This window comes from Suncus etruscus, chromosome 11, assembly GCF_024139225.1.
Source record: "Suncus etruscus isolate mSunEtr1 chromosome 11, mSunEtr1.pri.cur, whole genome shotgun sequence".
Taxonomy (NCBI): Eukaryota; Metazoa; Chordata; class Mammalia; order Eulipotyphla; family Soricidae; genus Suncus; species Suncus etruscus.
This window is the reverse complement of record NC_064858.1, coordinates 61,123,408-61,141,305: the sequence shown is the minus strand read 5'-3', so window position 1 is coordinate 61,141,305 and position 17,898 is coordinate 61,123,408. Positions and strand designations below refer to the sequence as shown.

The 17,898-nt window shown below is 42.6% G+C and overlaps 1 protein-coding gene across 1 annotated transcript in view; it reads left to right on the top strand.

Moving 5' to 3' along the window:
* The first annotated feature begins 7,074 nt into the window (after positions 1 to 7,074).
* Positions 7,075 to 17,898, top strand: part of NFYB (nuclear transcription factor Y subunit beta) — a 30,447-nt gene continuing 19,623 nt past the window's right edge. Inside the window, exons 1-3 of the mRNA XM_049783193.1 lie at positions 7,075 to 7,168; positions 8,591 to 8,593; positions 16,171 to 16,301. Of these exons, the coding sequence (XP_049639150.1) occupies positions 7,075 to 7,168; positions 8,591 to 8,593; positions 16,171 to 16,301 (228 nt within the window). The remainder of the gene's footprint in view (positions 7,169 to 8,590; positions 8,594 to 16,170; positions 16,302 to 17,898) is intronic.

Below are 17,898 nucleotides of genomic sequence, written 5' to 3'. Positions count from 1 at the left end.
CCTGGATCGGCTGCTTGCAAGGCAAACACCGCTGTGCTATCTCTCCGGGCTATCTCTCCGGGCCCTATTGGTGATTCTTGATGGAGTAAATGCTTTCCAATCCTAGACAGTCCCTGGGTCCACTCCAGATGCTTCCTGCTTACTTACAGGGGTGACGTACAGGGGTTGGTTTCCAGAGGTCCACAAGTGTAGTCAAGGTGACAGAGTGAAAAGCTTCTCCCACCTCTTAGAAGTTGGTTAGCTGGTAGATCTTTCATTAAGTTGAATATTTAGAGGATCAGAATATTTAGAGAATAGAAAAAACTGTTTGGTTTGGGTTTGGTTTGGTTTTTGCAGTGCCAGGGATCAAACCCAAGGGCTTAAACATAATCAGGTGAATGCTGTGCCCCTGAGTATCACCCTGGTCCCTTAGAAAATGCTGGTTTTCAGTGAAGCCCAACAGGAGTGATTTCTGTGCACAGAACCCTGTTGTTTAGGAATGTCCCTGAAGGACCTCAGTGGATGGATACTTGCCAAATGAGTGGATTTAAACAGGTAGGATTTAAACATAGGAATGCAAATACTTAGTGTTGGGGGCAGAGCTCAATGGTCAGGGCTACATGCCTTGCATGCAAAGGGTCCTGAGATTGGTCGGGGGAGGGGGTTTGGATCTGGTGGTCAGTGGAACTGCCACAGGATAATCTAGTGACAAAATGCCACATACGATGATATCTGGTGCATCTCCTACTATTTCTGTGACCTCAGGCATGTCACAACTCAAGTCCTTGATTGGTGGAAAGAAGAGTGCTGTGTCCAGGGGCCCTGAGTCAAACACACATAACTCTCAGGTTTTTCAAAGGTCCAAAGCCATTTAGGTAGGTTAAGTGTGGGATGGTCCACTTCTGGATGCTGAAGACTTTTAGAACCATTATTGGTTCCAGAACTATAGAGTGAGATTAGTTATAATCTCACTGTAGTTGTAGTGAAATTAGTTATAAATAGCATGTACCTTACCAGGCTGGGGGAGTAGAAAAGGAATATTCCAGTGGGAATAGAAAAGGAAAGACATACCAAATGACAGTATAAAGAAGAAACAGATTAGATAGAATTTGAAATCACAAGAACCTGAAATGACTCTGGCACATTTTGCCAGTAAGAATGGTATTATTCTGGGGCCAGAGAGATAGTATGGAGGTAGGGCACTTGCCTTGCATGCAGAAGGACGGTGGTTTGAATCCTGGCATCCTGTATGGTCCCCTGAGCCTGCCAGGAGCGATTTCTGAGCGTAGAGCCAGGAGTAACCCCTGAGCGCTGCCAGGTGTGACCCAAAAATAAAAAAAAGGAAGGGTATCATTCATATTAGAGTTGGAGTCAATTGAACTCTTGTGCAACTGTATGGGAGACTCTGGGTTCAATGCTTGGTACAAAAAGAAAAAATTACAACTTGAAAAATAGAAATAAAGACTCATCCATTGCCCTTTTTTAGGGGTTGGGAGGTGAGTTTCAGTTTGCAGTATCTTCCTTTCACAGGAATGTGATATCCAGCATTCTGTAGGCAGCTCCTGTTTAAGGAAGTTAGCAGGCAGATGTTATAACCATCAAAAATGATAATTAATGACGGAAAGAATATTACCTTGAGGGGCCAGAGAGAAGATAGTACAATGGTAGGGCATTTGCCTTGCATGCAGCTGATTCAGGACGGACGGTGGTTTGAATCCCAGCATCCCATATAGTCCCCCGTGCCTGCCTGGAGAGTAACCCCTGAGTACCGTCGGGTGTGACTCAAAAACAAGCGAAAACAAAATTGCCTTGAAAATCAAGGGAGAAGAGAATTCCAAGTGTAGTAATTTAGGATCTACAGTGGCCTCCACCACAGTAACCTTCAAGAAAGTAAAAGCAGTATTTTGGCAACTAAGAACGGGCTCAGACCAGAGAGCATGGACTTAAGGCACTTTACTTGCATGTAATTGATCTCTGTTCAATCCCAAGCACTACATATGATCCTTGAGCACAGTGCCAGGAGAAAACCCTGATCACAGTCAGGTATGGCCTAAAAACAAAGGAATAGTCTTACTATCATCTTGGAATTTAATAGGAATGATGTAAGAACTGTCAGAATCTTTGCTAGATTGGACAGGGGTGCAGGGTTAAGATCTGACGTGCTTTTCTGTGATCTGGGTTAAATATGTATAAAGGAAAGTGCGAAGGAGGAAAGGGACCAAAGATGTGTGTGTGTGTGTGTGTGTGTGTGTGTGTGTGTGTGTGTGTGTGTGTGTGTGTGTGTGTGTGTGTGTGTGAGAGAGAGAGAGAGAGAGAGAGAGAGAGTGAGTGAGGGGGTAGGGGGTTGGGACTATATCTAGCAAGTGTGTGTGTGTATGTGTGAGTGAGTGAGTGAGTGAGTGAGTGAGTGAGTGAGTGAGTGAGTGAAGGGGTAGGGGGTTGGGACTATATCTAGCAAACTCAGGATTACTCCTGGCTCTGTACTCAGGGGATCATTTGGGATGCCAGTGATTGAATCCAGGTTCAGTAGGTGCAAAGCGAGTATCTTGCTTACTATCTCTCTGGGCCTGACTGCAAATTTTTTTGCTTTTGGGCCACACCCAGTGACGCTCAGGGGTTATGTTTTTGTTTTGTTTTGTTTTGGGGTCACACCCAGCAGTACTTGGGTTACTTCTCCTGACTCTGCTCAGAAATTGTTCCTGGCAGGCTCGGGGGACCATATGGGATGCCGGGATTCGAACCACTGTTCTTCTGCATGCAAGGCGAATGCCCTACCTCCATGCTATCTCTCTGGCCCCCACTCAGAGGTTATGTGCTCAGAAATTGCTCATAGCTTTGGGGGCCATATGGGACACTGGGGATTGAACCTCGATTCGTCGTAGGTCAGCGTTATGCAAGGCAAATGCCCTACCGCTGTACCACCTCTCCAGCCCCTCTGACTGCAAATTCTTAGTGTAGTTTGAACATAGCTGTATTATAAAATAGAAATGTATTAGTTTAACCCACTTAGTATTTATTTCACATGTTGTATAGTAGAACCTTTTGGTTTTGATTTTGCTCATGGGCTACTCCTTGCTCAGAGTGACTGCTGATAGTACTGGGAGGACTGGAGGTCAAATTAGATTTGAAAGTTTTCATGAGTTCAATAAAATAAGTATTTTTTGGTTTTGGGCCATACCCAGTGGTGCTCGGGTTACTCCTGGCTTTGCCCTCAGAAATCGCTCCTGGCAGGCTCGGGGGGGGGAGGGGGGGCATAAGGGATGCTGGGGATTGAACTCGGGTCCATCCTAGGTTGGCTGCATGCAAGGCAAACACCTTACCGCTGTGCTATCACTCTGGCCCCTCTATAAAATAAGTAGAATAGGCAATGCTTACCAAATCTCTTGGATCTAATGCTTGAGCATTTTACCCATGAGATTGTCTTTGTTTACCATCTGTTTTAATGAAATCCGCATGTGGAATTCTCTCTTTTACCAGGCCTGTGAATTCCTCTGTACCTTTAGCAGTGCTCCTAACTATCCAGCTCTCTTATTCCTTATACTAATTTTATTCTGGGACAGCAGTCTGTCTTCCCAACTACTTGTACCTCAGCATTATCCTTGGGCCTTTGTCTTGCTCTTAGGCACCCACAAGCTCTGTTGGTTCTGCTTCTTTTGGAATTAGCTCTCTGACTATATAACAAGACATATTTGTTTCCCTTAGCACTAGCAGTTATTTGTGATTATTAAATAGCTGTATAGCATTTTCCGAATATCCCTAGTGTATTACATTAAATCTTCATATGTAATATCCTTTTCTCATGCCATGTACTCAAGGTTTTGTGGCAGGGAATTCAAACCAGAAGTCAGATTCTAAAACCTGTGCCTTAGTAGTACTCCCAGGCTGATTCCCACCTTTCCCCTGCCTCCAGCTTTTGTGGCATCTGTCTTCTCTGCACAATGAGGACAGGACTATATCTGTGCTGTGAGGGATCTATCACCAGCAGAGACATAGAACTGAAATACGAAGCTAATTTAGGATTACTTGCAATTGACAGTCTATTTTGTAAAATTGGTGGTTAGCTTTGAAAGTGTCCGTTTGGTGTTAGTGACAGAACTGAGCCTTCCTTTCACAATCAGAGTATGTGCTCAGCCCTTTAAGCGTTTTTTCCCCATCCTGTTTTGTACATTTTTATAGGAAGTTTCTGACTTGGGGGGAAAAAGAATCGATCGGAATGTCTGAATGTATCTAACAAGTTTCCTCCTTCATTCCATAGGTAGAGATTAGATAGAATAGTGACTAATGGAAGGCACTAAGTATAAGTAACTTGGGGATCAAAGGAAGGAACACTTAAGTTTTGGCGTATATTATAGAATAGATATTTTAGGAGGAAGAGGAACTCTGAAATTAAAGTATGGGGCAAGTTTCTAATGGTAGAAAGAGGAGAGACAGGCTACAGGAGGAATGAGAGGATGAAAATTGGAATTTGTGCAATTAAAGACACAGCTAAAAAGATGTGTGACATTTATCTTCAGAGGCCCAAAATGTCAGGCACTGTCCTTAGCAGAGGTTTCTATTTTTAATTCTGACAGCTATATGGACTTTTAGAAGTAGGGTGTTTGCCTTGCATGCAGCAGATCCAGAACAGACAGTGGTTCGAATTCTGGCATTCCTGGTCCCTTCGTGCCTGTCGAGCGATTTCTGAGTGCAGAGCCAGTAGTAACCCCTGAACGCCACTGGGTATGGCCCCCAAACCATAAATAAATGAATGAATGAATGAATGAATGAATGAATGAATGAATGAACGAAGAGCCAGTAGTAACCCCTGAACGCCACTGGGTATGGCCCCCAAACCATAAATAAATGAATGAATGAATGAATGAATGAATGAATGAAATGAAATGGACTTTTGAATGATTTAGTTTCCAGGCAGTCATCAGAGTTCACTGACTTTGTTTTCTACCTAAAAAATGTAAATAACTAGGTACCCTTTAACTCTCACAAATCATTGAAGTTAGATGAGGTCTATTCTCTATTCTCTCAAAGCAACTACATACATTTTGAAAGTGTATCTATATTAAATTAAATTCCACAGTCAGAGATGTATCACAGAAATAACATGTGATTAGAGACTTGAAAACCAGCCTGGTATTTTTAGTATTAGATGAAAATCCCACAGTGATGGCAGAGAAGACATGTTGCCCGAGGATTCAACTCTTAAATTTTATGACATTTATATTTGAGTTGAGTTCTGGTGGGCATTGAGAGCAAGTGTCTCTTCTTGGTTTGGTGTGAAAATTTATAAATCACATTTGATTTTTGTCACACTTTTTCTTTTCTTTTCCTTTTTTTTTTGCTTTTTGGGTTACCCCTGGCTGTGCACTCAGAAATTGCCCCTGGCTTGGGGGACCATATGGGATGCCAGGGAATTGAACCACCACCCGTCCTAAATTAGCATGTGCAAAGCAAATGCCTTACCTCTTGTGCCACCACTCTGGCCCCACACTCTTTCTTCAGATAATGAATTAAATATTTCTATCCGAGGGCCCGGAGAGATAGCACAGCGGTATTTGCCTTGCAAGCAGCCGATCCAGGACCAAAGGTGGTTGGTTCGAATCCCGGTGTCCCATATGGTCCCCCGTGCCTGCCAGGAGCTATTTCTGAGCAGACAGCCAGGAGTAACCCCTGAGCACTGCCGGGTGTGGCCTAAAAACCAAAAAAAAAAAATTTTTTTTTCTATCCGAGGCCGGAGCAGTAGCACAAGCAGTAAGACGTCTAGCCTTGAGCCTGCTAGCCTAAGATGGACCACGGTTTGATCCCCTGGCATCCCAAGCCAGGAGTGATTTCTGAGTACATAGCCAGGACCAGGTGTGGCCGAAAAACCCAAAAAAAAAAAAAAAAAGTTTCTATCCATAGGACCAGGATGTGACTCAGTAGTAGAACACTTGCATGGTATGTTTGTGGCCCTGGGTTCAGTTCCCAGCATCACATAATTCCCTCAAAACTGCCAGCAACAATCCCTGAACACCAAGCTGGTAGTAGTCCGAACTCAAAAAAATATTTTCCCAGCTATAAATTGATACCTCTTTATTGTTTTGAATAGTTTCCTTTGCAAAGCAGAAAGACGTTTACAGGATATGCTTTGTTGAAATGGAATGAAGCCCATTCAGAGGATGGTAACATTTTTTCCCCAAGAGTTTTCTTTTTAGTTCTGGGTAAAATTAATTAAGCAGCCTTCTTTTCAAATTGGTCATTTTAACATTCAGTTTGTGGTTATAATTTTTCTGTTTTTAAGTGCACAGCTCTATTCTCCCTAGCCCCTCCTTTTTCTTAAAGAATTAAAAGCTTGATGGGTCGGAGCAATAGCACAGCAGGTAGGTAGGATGTTTGCCTGCATGCAGCTTACCCAGGTTTGATCCCAGCATCCCACATGGTTCCCTGAGCACTGCCAACAGTAATTTCTGAGTGCAGCACCAGGAGTAACCCCTGAGCACTGCCAGGTGTGTCCCAAAACAAAAACAAAAAATAATTAAAAAGTTGAGAGAAGAAAAGAACATGAACCCTAACTATATAGTCAGAGGTGACGGGCTTGTTTAGAGTATGGGTATACTTTTGGTTTGCATATGTCCAGAATTGTACAAATGGCAGTTTGGATCAAAAACTGGGGAACTTCGGTGAGAGATGGCAGAGGAACTGCACTTTAGACCCACAAAGATTTGCCCTGGAGTCTCAGGTGTTAGCAGCAAAGCCCAAAGTTAAGACTGTAGGTCAAGTTCAGGGGCTGGCTACTGAGGTGATTGGGTCATTTTTGTCAGTTTAGGGAAAAATGATATTGTAAATCGGATTGCATGTACTTTATTCAGAGATCATACAATTGAAGTGTGTTTAGATTCATTCTTTTTATTTTTGCTTCCTATTTGGTCTCAATAACCACTTTTTTGGAGGTGGATGGGTCAGTCATGAATAATTGGCAAATGCCACAGATATATTCCTCTTGTATGCATATAGTCATGAAAAAATGTAATGGCCCCATCATCCTCAGCATTTGCTAAGCTCTGAATCTTACGGTAGATGGGTCTCATTGCAAGGAATTAAGAATTTCTTCTTTTCTTCTAGATGGATGGTGACAGTTCTACAACAGATGCTTCTCAACTGGGAATTTCGGCAGATTACATTGGAGGAAGCCATTATGTCATACAGCCTCATGATGGTGAGAATGCCCCAGTGAGATACCAGCTCCCAAGTAGCAAAAAGCTAGAAAAAGGATATTTTAGTAGCATGCTATTCTAGGTTACTTGAGTTTTTGCTCCAGAAATTTAGTTGGCTGGGGAGATGGCTTAAAGGGCTGGTATACATGCTTCTCATCCCCAAGTTCAATTCCTGGCACTACATGGTTTCCCCAAATGCCACCAGAGACCACCCCTGACCACTTAGGCATCAGTAGCCCTATAATGACATTGGGTAGGGGCCCCACAATTTTCTCATGACATCCCCTGCCCCCCTCCAATTTTTTTTATTATTTTTTAAAAATGTAACTAGAGTGAATTACAAAGTTACAAAGATATTTATGATTGAGGTGCAGGTGTACAACGTTCCAACATCAGTCCCTTCACCAGTGTCTACTGCCTTCCACCAGTGCCTCTAGTTTTCCTTCTTTCCCCCCTCCTGCCTGTCAGGCACTTCCCCATCCCCATTATCTTAGTATTCCCTTCCTAACTTATCTCCCTACCTCTAACCCTACCCAAGATCAATTCTGCTCTTCATTTCTTATTGACTTGGGAAATTGGTAATTCCCAAACGAAGTTTCTATAGAGTCCATATATGAGAAAGATCATTCTGAGTTGTTTGGTTTTTTTTTTTGGGGGTGGGGGGGCTCACACCCGGTGGTGCTCAGGGGTTACTCCTGGCTGTCTGCTCAGAAATAGCTCCTGGCAGGCACAGGGGACCTTATGGGACACCGGGATTCGAACTAACCACCTTTGGTCCTGGATCAGCTGCTTGCAAGGCAAATGCCGCTGTGCTGTCTCTCTGGACCCTATCATTCTGAGTTTTCTCTCTCTGATTTCACTCAGCATGATACATCCACATAGCAGCACATTGCATGACTTCATCTTACTTATGATGAATTTAGTATTCATTGCATATATTTACCATAGTTTCTTATTAATGTTTTTGTTTATGGGCCACACCCAATAGTGTTCATGGGTATTCTTCTGGCTCTGCACTCTGGGGTCATCCCTGGCAGTGCATTGGGGACCATATGGAATGCTAGGGATCGAACGCAGGTAAGCTGTGTGTAAGGCAAATACCCTATGTTCAGTGCTATTGATTTCTTTATCCAGTCTGTTCTTGGACATTTGGGTTGTTTCCAGATTTTGTTTATTGTTGATTGTGCAGCAATGAACACAGGGGTACAAATACAAATATCTTTTCTGCATTATGTTTCTGGGCATTTGGTGTGTATAGTCCCAGGAGTTGGATTGCTGGGGTGAATTCCTGATCTTGGAGGAATTATAATCTTACAATCTTCTAAAAAGGACAGACCAGTAAACATTCCTGTCTTTCTTCCACATCCATGCCAACACTGGTCATTCTTTTCCATTTTAATGAGTGCCAGGCTCTTTGGTGTGAGGTGGTAACATTTTTGTTTTGAGTTGCATCTTTCTGATGATTAGTGATATATAGCATTTTTTTCATGGGCCTTTTGGTCATTTGTCTTTTTTTGAGGAAGTTCTGTTCATCTCTTTCCCATTTTTTGATTGGGTTGAATATTTGGGTGGGGGAGATGCACACCCAGCAGTGCGAAGGGCTTACTTCTGACTCTTTGCTTAGAAATTGCTCCTGTCAGGCTCAGAGGACCATATGAAGTGCTGGAGGTTGAACCTGGGTTGGGTGCCTACAATTTACATGCCCTACCTGCTGTGCTATCGCTCCCTGAGTTGGATGTTTTTTATTTTAGAGTTCCACTAATGCTTTATATATCTTAGGTATTAATCCTTTATCAGATCAGTGGTGGGCAAATAATTTCACGCAATGAGTGAAATTCTGTCTTTGAATTCTGGTCATCAAAGCTTTTGAGGTGCAGAGCTTCATAATTTAATATGGTCCCATTTGTTTATCTTTGCTTTCACTGCTTGGTAAGTGGCATTTTGTCTTTAAAAATAATGCTAGTGGGGCCTAGCAGATAGTATAATGAGTGGGCACTTGCCTTGCCTGGCATTCCATATGATCCACCAAGGCCACTAGCAGTGATCCTGTGTGCCAGAGCACTGCCAGGTGTGGGCCCCTTTGCATCCCAAGGAATGCCTTTAGCTTCAGTGCCATGCAGAGTTCTGTCTATATTTTCCTTTACCTTATAGATTCAGGTCGATATTGAGATCTTTAATCCATTTTTATTGACTTTAGTGCATGACATTGGAAAGTTTAAGTTCATTATATTTATTTATTTTGCATGCTTTTATGATTTGTTTTGCATGCTGACCCGTTTTCCTAGTACCATCTGTTGAAGAGACTTTCCTTGCTCCATTTCATATCTTTTGCATCTGTATAGAATATTTTTTTTGTTTTTGGGTCACACCCGGCAGTGCTCAGGGGTTACTACTGATTCTATGCTCAGAAATCGCTCCTGGCAGGCTCGGGGGACCATATGGGATGCCGGGATTCGAACCACCGTCCTTCTGCATGCAATGCAAATGCCCTACCTCCATGCTATCTCTCCGGCCCCTAGAAGATTTATTGACCATATACCTGAGGGTCTGTTTCTGAATTCTCAGTTCTATTCCACTGATCTGAGTATCTCTATTTTAGTACCATGCTGTTTTAATTACTGCCACTTTATAGTGCAGTTTGAAGTTGGGGAAAGTACTGCATTCCATCTTTTTCCCAAGGATTGCTTTGGTTATTGGGAAGTATTCTATATGGATTTTGAAAGTGTTTGATCTGGTTCTTTGAAAAATGTCATGGGTATCATTATAGGGACTTCTGAATCTATAGAATGCTTTGGGGAAGAATTGCCATTTTGGTAGTATTGATCTTTCCAGTCCATGCATGAGCAGGGGATATGTTTCCATTTCCTTGTGTCCTCTTTTTTTTTTTTTTTTTTTTTTTTTTTTTTTTTTTTTAGTTTTTGGGCCATACCTGGCAGTGCGCAGGCATTACTCCTGGCTCTTCTCTCAGAAATCACTCCTGGTCGGCTTGGAGGACCATATGGGATGCCAGAATTCAAACCACCATTCGACTTGGATCAGCTGTGTGCAAAGCAAATGCCCTACCACTGTGCTATAGCTATGTCCTCTTATGTTGTTTTGTAGTTTTCATTGTGCATATATACACACATATAATATGTAATATATAATATATACAATTGTATTATATATATATATATTTATGACTCTTTTTTTTTTTTGGTTTTGGTTTTTTTTTTTTGGTTTTTGGGTCACACCTGGTGGTGCTCAGGGGTTACTCCTGGCTTTCTGCTCAGAAATAGCTCCTGTCAGGCACCGGGGACCATATGGGACACCGGGATTCGAACCAACCACCTTTGGTCCTGGATCGGCTCCTTGCAAGGCAAACACTGCTGTGCTATCTCTCCGGGCCCATATATTTATAACTCTTTAGCTGATATCTAGGTACCTGACTTTCTGAGGCACAATATATATATATATTTTTTTTTTTTTTTGGTTTTTGGGCCACACGCAGCGGCGCTCAGGGGTTACTTCTGGCTCTGTGCTCAGAAATCACTCCTGGCAGGCACGGGGGACCATACGGGATGCCGAAATTCTGGATCAGCTACCTTCAAGACAACAGCCCTACTGCTGGTGCTCTCCAGCCCTGAGGCACAATTTTGAATCAGGTTTCTCTTGTTGTTGCTTTTTTAATATTTCTTCTATTTCATCATTTGCATATAGGGAAATCATGTACTTTTGCATGTTTAATGTGCCACTTTAATGAACTAATGTGGTTTTTTGGGGTCACACCCTGAGAAATTACTTACTTTGGGCCAGAGCGATAGCACAAATGGCTAGGGTGTCTGCCTTGCATGCGGCCGACTTAGGATGGACCTGGGTTTGATAACTCACATACCCTATGGTCCCCAGAGCCTGCCAGGAGTGTTTTCTGAGTGCAGAGCCAGAAGAAACCCCTGAGCACCACTGGGTGTGACCCCCCCCCCCCCCAAAAAAAAAAATTACTTATTCTGGTGGTGCTCAGGGGACCATATTGAGTGCTGGATATTGGGTTACTGATCCTATCCTAATCAATATTTGTACTCCACCTTAGGGTGTGATCTGCTGAAGGTATATTGGATTCTTCCCTACTTGGTATTCCTCTCCCATCCTAGGGTGTGTGGCCTGATTGTTGTCAATAAAAGCAGGGGTCTGAGGAAGGCAGAGGCTCATTCTTCAGTCTTCTTCCACTGAGATGCATTCTATCTTAGGAGCAGAAAGCTTGGGTGGTGAATTCCTTGCTTGATTGCTGGAATTCCTGAACCCATTCTTGTACCTCTTCACTGTGTGGATTATTTCCTGTGTCAACATTTGCTTTCAGACCGGCATCTCACCAAACCCTCCTTTTGGAGCCATAGGCTCCACTAACAGATGCCCCACTAACACTGGGAATTGAACTAGGGCCTGCCACTTGCAAGCCACACACCCTGATAGCACCTTGTGCTATCACTTCAGCCCTAATGTGCCACTTTACAGATCTTGTTTCTAGGAGCTATTTTCGTAGGGTCTTTAGGATTCTCTAGTTCAGGGGTCCTCAAACTTTTTAAACAGGGGGCCAGTTCACTGTCCCTCAGACCATTGGAGGGTCTGACTATAGTAAAAACAAAACTTATGAACGAATTCTTATGCACACTGCATATATCTTATTTTGCAATGAAGAAACAAAACAGATACAAATACAATATGTGGCCTGCGGGCCATAGTTTGAGGACCACTGCTAGTGTCATGTTATTTGTAAGTAGTAAAAGCATGGTTTCTTTCTTTGCTATCTTAATAGCTTTTTCTTGGGGCTGAAGGGATAGCACAGCGGTAGAGCATTTGCCTTGCACGTAGCTGATCCAGGATGGATGGTGGTTTGAATTCTGGCATCCCATATGATCCCCCAATCTGCCATGGGCATTTCTGAGTGCAGAGCCAGGAATAATCACTGAGCGGTCCCCCAATCTGCCATGGGCAATTTCTGAGTGCAGAGCCAGGAGTAATCACTGAGCCCTGCTGGGTATGGCCCAAAAACCAATCAATCAAGTTTTAAAAAAAATATCTTTCTCTTGCCTAGTTGCAATGGCAAGTGCTTCCAATACTATGTTAAATTGAAGCAGTAAGTGTAGGCAACCTTAACTTGTGCCTGATCTAAACAAAGTTGTTTAACATTTTTTGGGTCACAATATTTTTTTGTGTGTGTGGTTTTTGGGTCATACCTGGTGGCACTTGGGCTACTCCTGGCTCTGTGCTCAGAAATTGCTCCTGGCAGGCACGGGGGACCATATGGGATGCCAGAATTTGAACCACCATTCTTCCTGCGTTGGCTGTGGACAAGGCAAGTGTCCCACTTCTGTGCTATCTATGTGGCCCTGGGTCACAATATTGTCAAAGTTTAAAGAGGTGTAAAATACTATTTTAAGAAATAGTTTTCAAAAGAGCAATGAATTTATAGAAAAGTCTGTTAAAGCACACCTTTTGAAACTAGAATTTCTTTATAAATCTGATACTGAATTCCTGTTAAATACAACAATTTGGGGGTGGAGCTTGGTTTATGTCACACCCAGAGGTGCTCAGGTTACTCCTGGCTCTGCACTCAGAAATCACCTCTGGTAGGCTCTGAGGACCATACGGGATGCTGGGGATCGAACCCTGGTCAGCCATGTGCAAGGCAAATGCCCTATTCGCTTTGCTATCGCTCTGGCCCCATATAACAATTTTATACTCAGTTGGTACAGTAAGTAATCTTTAGAGAGTAATTTGCTAACTCTTAATTTTTAGTACTTTTGTTTTTATTTTCCTTTAATGCTTGAATTATGTAAGGAATTTGAATGGCAACATTATGGTTATGTTAGCCTATTAAAAATAATTGGGTAGGGGCCGGAGAGATAGCATGGAGGTAAGGCATTTTCCTTGCATGCAGGAGGACGGTGGTTTGAATCCTGGCATCCCATATGGTCTCCCGAGCTTGCCAGGAGTGATATCTGAGTGTAGAGCCAGGAGTAACCCGTGAGCGCTGCCAGGTGTGACCCAAAACCAAAAAAAAAAATTGGCTTTTGGGGCTGGAGCAGTGGCGCAGCAGTAAGGTGTTTGCCTTGCAAGTGTCTGACCTAGGATGGACTGTGGTTCGATCCCTTCGCGTCCCATATGGTCCCCCAATCCAGGAGCACTTTTGAGCACAAGCCAGGAGTAACCCCTGATCGTCACTGTGTGTGGCCCAAAAATCCAAAAAAAAAAAAAAAAAAGGGTTTTTGTTTTATTCTGTATTACAAAACTTAGAAAACATGAAGGTGATTTCTTGCAGGAGGAATTTGAGGGAGGCCTTCTATAAAATTCGCATATTAAAAACACTTGCATATTAATAAAAATACTTAATCAATTGGGGTTTACAGCAGGTAGAGTGCTTACTTTTCATGTAGTAACCTGGTTTCAATCTTCTGCATTCCATATGGTCTCCTAGCCCTACCTAGAGAGATCCCTGAGTGCCAGGAGTAAGTCTTGAGCATTGCCAGGTGTGGCCCCAAAATAAAACAAATCCCCAGAATATACTACTTGGAATAAAGAGCTAAATGATATTAAAAGAAAATAATTAAAACTTGATAATATCACTTAAAAATATAAATGGGCTAGAGAGAGAGTACAGTGGGTAAGGCTCATGGCAGATAAAGAATGAAAACTTTACAAGCAACAGCATTTAGTCAGAAGTTTTTTTGTTTCTTTTGGGGGGGGTTACACCCTATTTTCCGGCATATAAAACGACTTTTGAAACGAAAAAAAGTCAACTGAAAATCAGGGGTCGTCTTATACGACGAGTATATCCCAAAAAACGTTTCGATATGCCGCTAAACAAAAATCGTCTGGATATTGCCACGAAACGAATTTTCCAACTCAGTCCTGCACCAATCACTGCAAGGCTGCTTGGACCACCTCTCTATCTCAGCCAATCCAAGCAGGCTTTTTATGCATGCAAATTACACAGTGTTCTGGACTGGAATCTACACTGTAAAAAGCCTGCTCAGATTGGCCAGAGAGGAAGTTTATTACAGTATAACCTTTGAACCTTTGCTTGTTGTGATTGGCTCACTGTGGTACATATAGTTGCAGCACAGGAACGTTGTCTGATACAGCAAATATAGGCCTAAACCTATGTTTTAACTGTAAAATTAGGGGGTCGGGCCCGGAGAGATAGCACAGCGGCGTTTGCCTTGCAAGCAGCCAATCCAGGACCAAAGGTGGTTGGTTCGAATCCCGGTGTCCCATATGGTCCCCCGTGCCTGCCAGGAGCTATTTCTTTTTTTTTTTTTTTTTTTTTTTGGTTTTTGGGCCACACCCGGTAACGCTCAGGGGTTACTCCTGGCTATGCGCTCAGAAGTCGCTCCTGGCTTGGGGGACCATATGGGACGCCGGGGGATCGAACCGCGGTCCGTCTCCTAGGCTAGCGCAGGTAAGGCAGGCACCTTACCTCCAGCGCCACCGCCCGGCCGCCAGGAGCTATTTCTGAGCAGACAGCCAGGAGTAACCCCTGAGCACTGCCGGGTGTGGCCCAAAAACCAAAAAAAAAAAAAAAAAAATTAGGGGGTCGTCTTACACACTCGGTCGTCTTATACGTCTTATTCGGAAAATACGGTACTCCTGGCTTATGCTCAGAAATCACTCCTGGCAGGCATGGGGGAACATATGGGATGCCGGGATTCTAACCACCAACCTGCATGCAAGGATACCTCCATGCTGTCTCTCCAGGCTCCATATTTAGTCAGAAGTGAATAGTTTTGATACTGTGAAAACTTCCTTTACATATAAAGCTATATACTGTATTTTTCGCTCTATAAGATGCGCAGAATTTTTAGATGCTGTCCTCCCCTGCACTCTGCTTCAGCTTCAGGTAGCATTCGGAGCCTCTGTAGGACACACATGGATTGAGGGTGTATGTCTTATAGTAAGAAAAGTATGGTAATTTGAAAGTTCACTTTATGTAAGTGGATTGGATTATTTTTAAATTTTGTCTAGAAACCATTACTAGTAGATTAGTAATATTTAGGTTTTCCACTTTCTACAAACTTAGCTTTAGAGAAATGAAACCTTTTATCTGGAAACTTGCAAGGAGCCATAGTTCATAGTCTTATCAGTTTTTTTAGCTGCATCATACAGCAGGTATTTATGAGCTCTTTCTCTGGAAGGTGCTATGCCCAAAAGTCATCACTGACCACTAGTTGCAAAAAATCCAGTAGGGGGAATGTGAAATAGAAGAATTACAGAGCCTGGTTGAAGGAAGTACCTGTGATGCAAGCCTGAGTCTGAATTTTATCTCTGCTGCCATCCACATGTACCAGTTTCAGTCCAAAAGGTGCTGCTGTCTGGGATCCCCAGCACCTTCACAGTCAGTGGTGATACCCTGCGCACAGCCTGTGTGAGTCTGTGAGCTCCACTACAGATAAGGTGCAAAAGTGTTAGCCTGCTATGCAGCTAGTGTACACCACAGCCCCACCCCACAGTGCCCAAGAAAAGACAGAGTGATAGTGCTATCTCATGAAAGAAGAGATCACTTCTCAAGGTGCACTGATGCTTTGGGGCTTTTAAAATAGCCTAAAATTGAAAGGATTTTAGTCGCTGGGATGAAGGTTCAAATCTCCTAGGAAGTGCACTGGACCTAAGTGAACAGGGTTTAATTTAAACCTGATAAAATAGAAGAGCGCACATCCTTTTAATGTTGTTCTCTCATAACACATCTTCCCTGTTCCTCTGGCAGGTAGGAAATGAACAGGGATGAATGATACTTTACCTGAGGTCATAGAAAATGGTCAGTCTTTCACTCTTGAAGTAAAATATGTTTGGGGCCTGGAGAGGTGGTACAGAATATGCTGCTGACACGAGTTCAGTCCTGGCACCTATGGTTCCTAAGGCCCCAGGAGTGATCTCTGAGCACTGAGGTGTAAGCCCTGGGTCTGGTCCCAAAAACCAAAAGCAAACAAAAAAGAATGTTTTAAACCTGAATTAATTTTTATTCCTTTAGATACTGAAGATAGCATGAATGATCATGAAGACACAAATGGCTCAAAAGAAAGTTTCAGAGAACAAGATATCTACCTTCCAATTGCAAATGTGGCAAGGATAATGAAAAATGCAATCCCTCAAACAGGAAAGGTATTGGCCAATGCTTCCAGGGGAGGAGGGATGTGAAACTACTGGGGCAAGTATAGTTTATGGACGAAGTTAGCATTGACCCAGTCACTCAACTTTCAGCAAATCAAATGCCTATGTTGGTCCTCACACTCAGGACTCAGCAATGCTTCATCTTTGATTCTGTTCTGTCAGATTCCCAGTTGCTTCCCTCCCCATGGACTGGAAGTAGATAAAATAGAATCAAGAATCTCCTTTAAAATAGGCACAGTGGGGTCAGAAAGATCTGAAAGGAGGTAAGATGTTTATTTTGCATGCTGCTGACCCTGGTTTGATTCCCTGTCATTGCATATGGTACCCTGAGCAGTGTTGGTTGTAGGCCCCAAACCCAACTCCCACTCCACAGTTAGATACCTAAGCAGCCAGGTAGATGTTGAAAAGACTGGGGCATGTCTAGCCTGTGTAGGGCGCTGGGCTTGATCCCTAGTTTTGGAGAACTATTGGGTTTGGGCATATGAAATAATTTGAGTCATGTTGGGCTAATAAGGTTATTTTAAATCATTTTATTTGGAAACATTTTAAAAGTAACTATAGTATTAACAAACATTTAAATTCTCTTGATATGGTTTACTTGAAGTAGTTTTTAGAGTGACTTAAACTCATGGTCACTAATTATTTGATATGAACTAAAGTTCACACTTTAAACATTTTTATTTTTTTTTTATTGTGGAACTAAATTTTGTACCATGGAATTGGAGAGACCTGTGGATTTGGCATAGGCTAGAGCACAGGCTTTGCATGCAGGAAATCTAGGCTCAGGCTCCCTCCAGCACTGCATGATTCTCTGAGCATGCCCAGGAATGGCCCCCAAACAAAAAACAATATGGAGGTCAGCCACAGAAGGTTATCAATGTGTCTAAAATGAGATGTGCTGTAAATGTAAAACATAAATGCTGATTTGGGGCCATAGAGTTAGTACAGCAAGTAGGGCATTTGCACACAGCTGAGCTAGATACAGTCCTGTTAACCCTCGAGTCCCCTGAGCTCACCAGGACTGAGCTAGGAGTGAGCCCTGAACACTGCTATGTGTGGCTCAAAAACAAATAAACAAACAAACAAAAAAAAAACCCACTGTTTTCGAAGGATTTCATTTAACAACATTTTAAATTTTAATAGGTCTTACATTTCAATGATAATATTTTGGATTAAATTTTTTTTAATTTTATTTAAACACCTTGATTACATACATGATTGTGTTTGGGTTTTAGTCATATAAAGAATACCACCTATCACCAGTGCAACATTCCCATCACCAGTGTCCCAAGTCTCCCTCCTCCCCACCCAACCACCGCCTGAACTCTAAATAGGCTCTCCATTTCCCTCATACATTCTCATTATTAGGACAGTTCAAAATGTAGTTATTTCTCTAACTAAACTCATCACTCTTTGTGGTGAGCTTCCTGAGGTGAGCTGGAACTTCCAGCTCTTTTCTCTTTTGTGTCTGAAAATTACTATTGCAAGAATGTCTTTCATTTTTCTTAAAACCCATAGATGAGTGAGACCATTCTGCGTTTTTCTTTTCTTTTTTTTTTTTTTTTTTTTTTTTTTGGTTTTTGGGCCA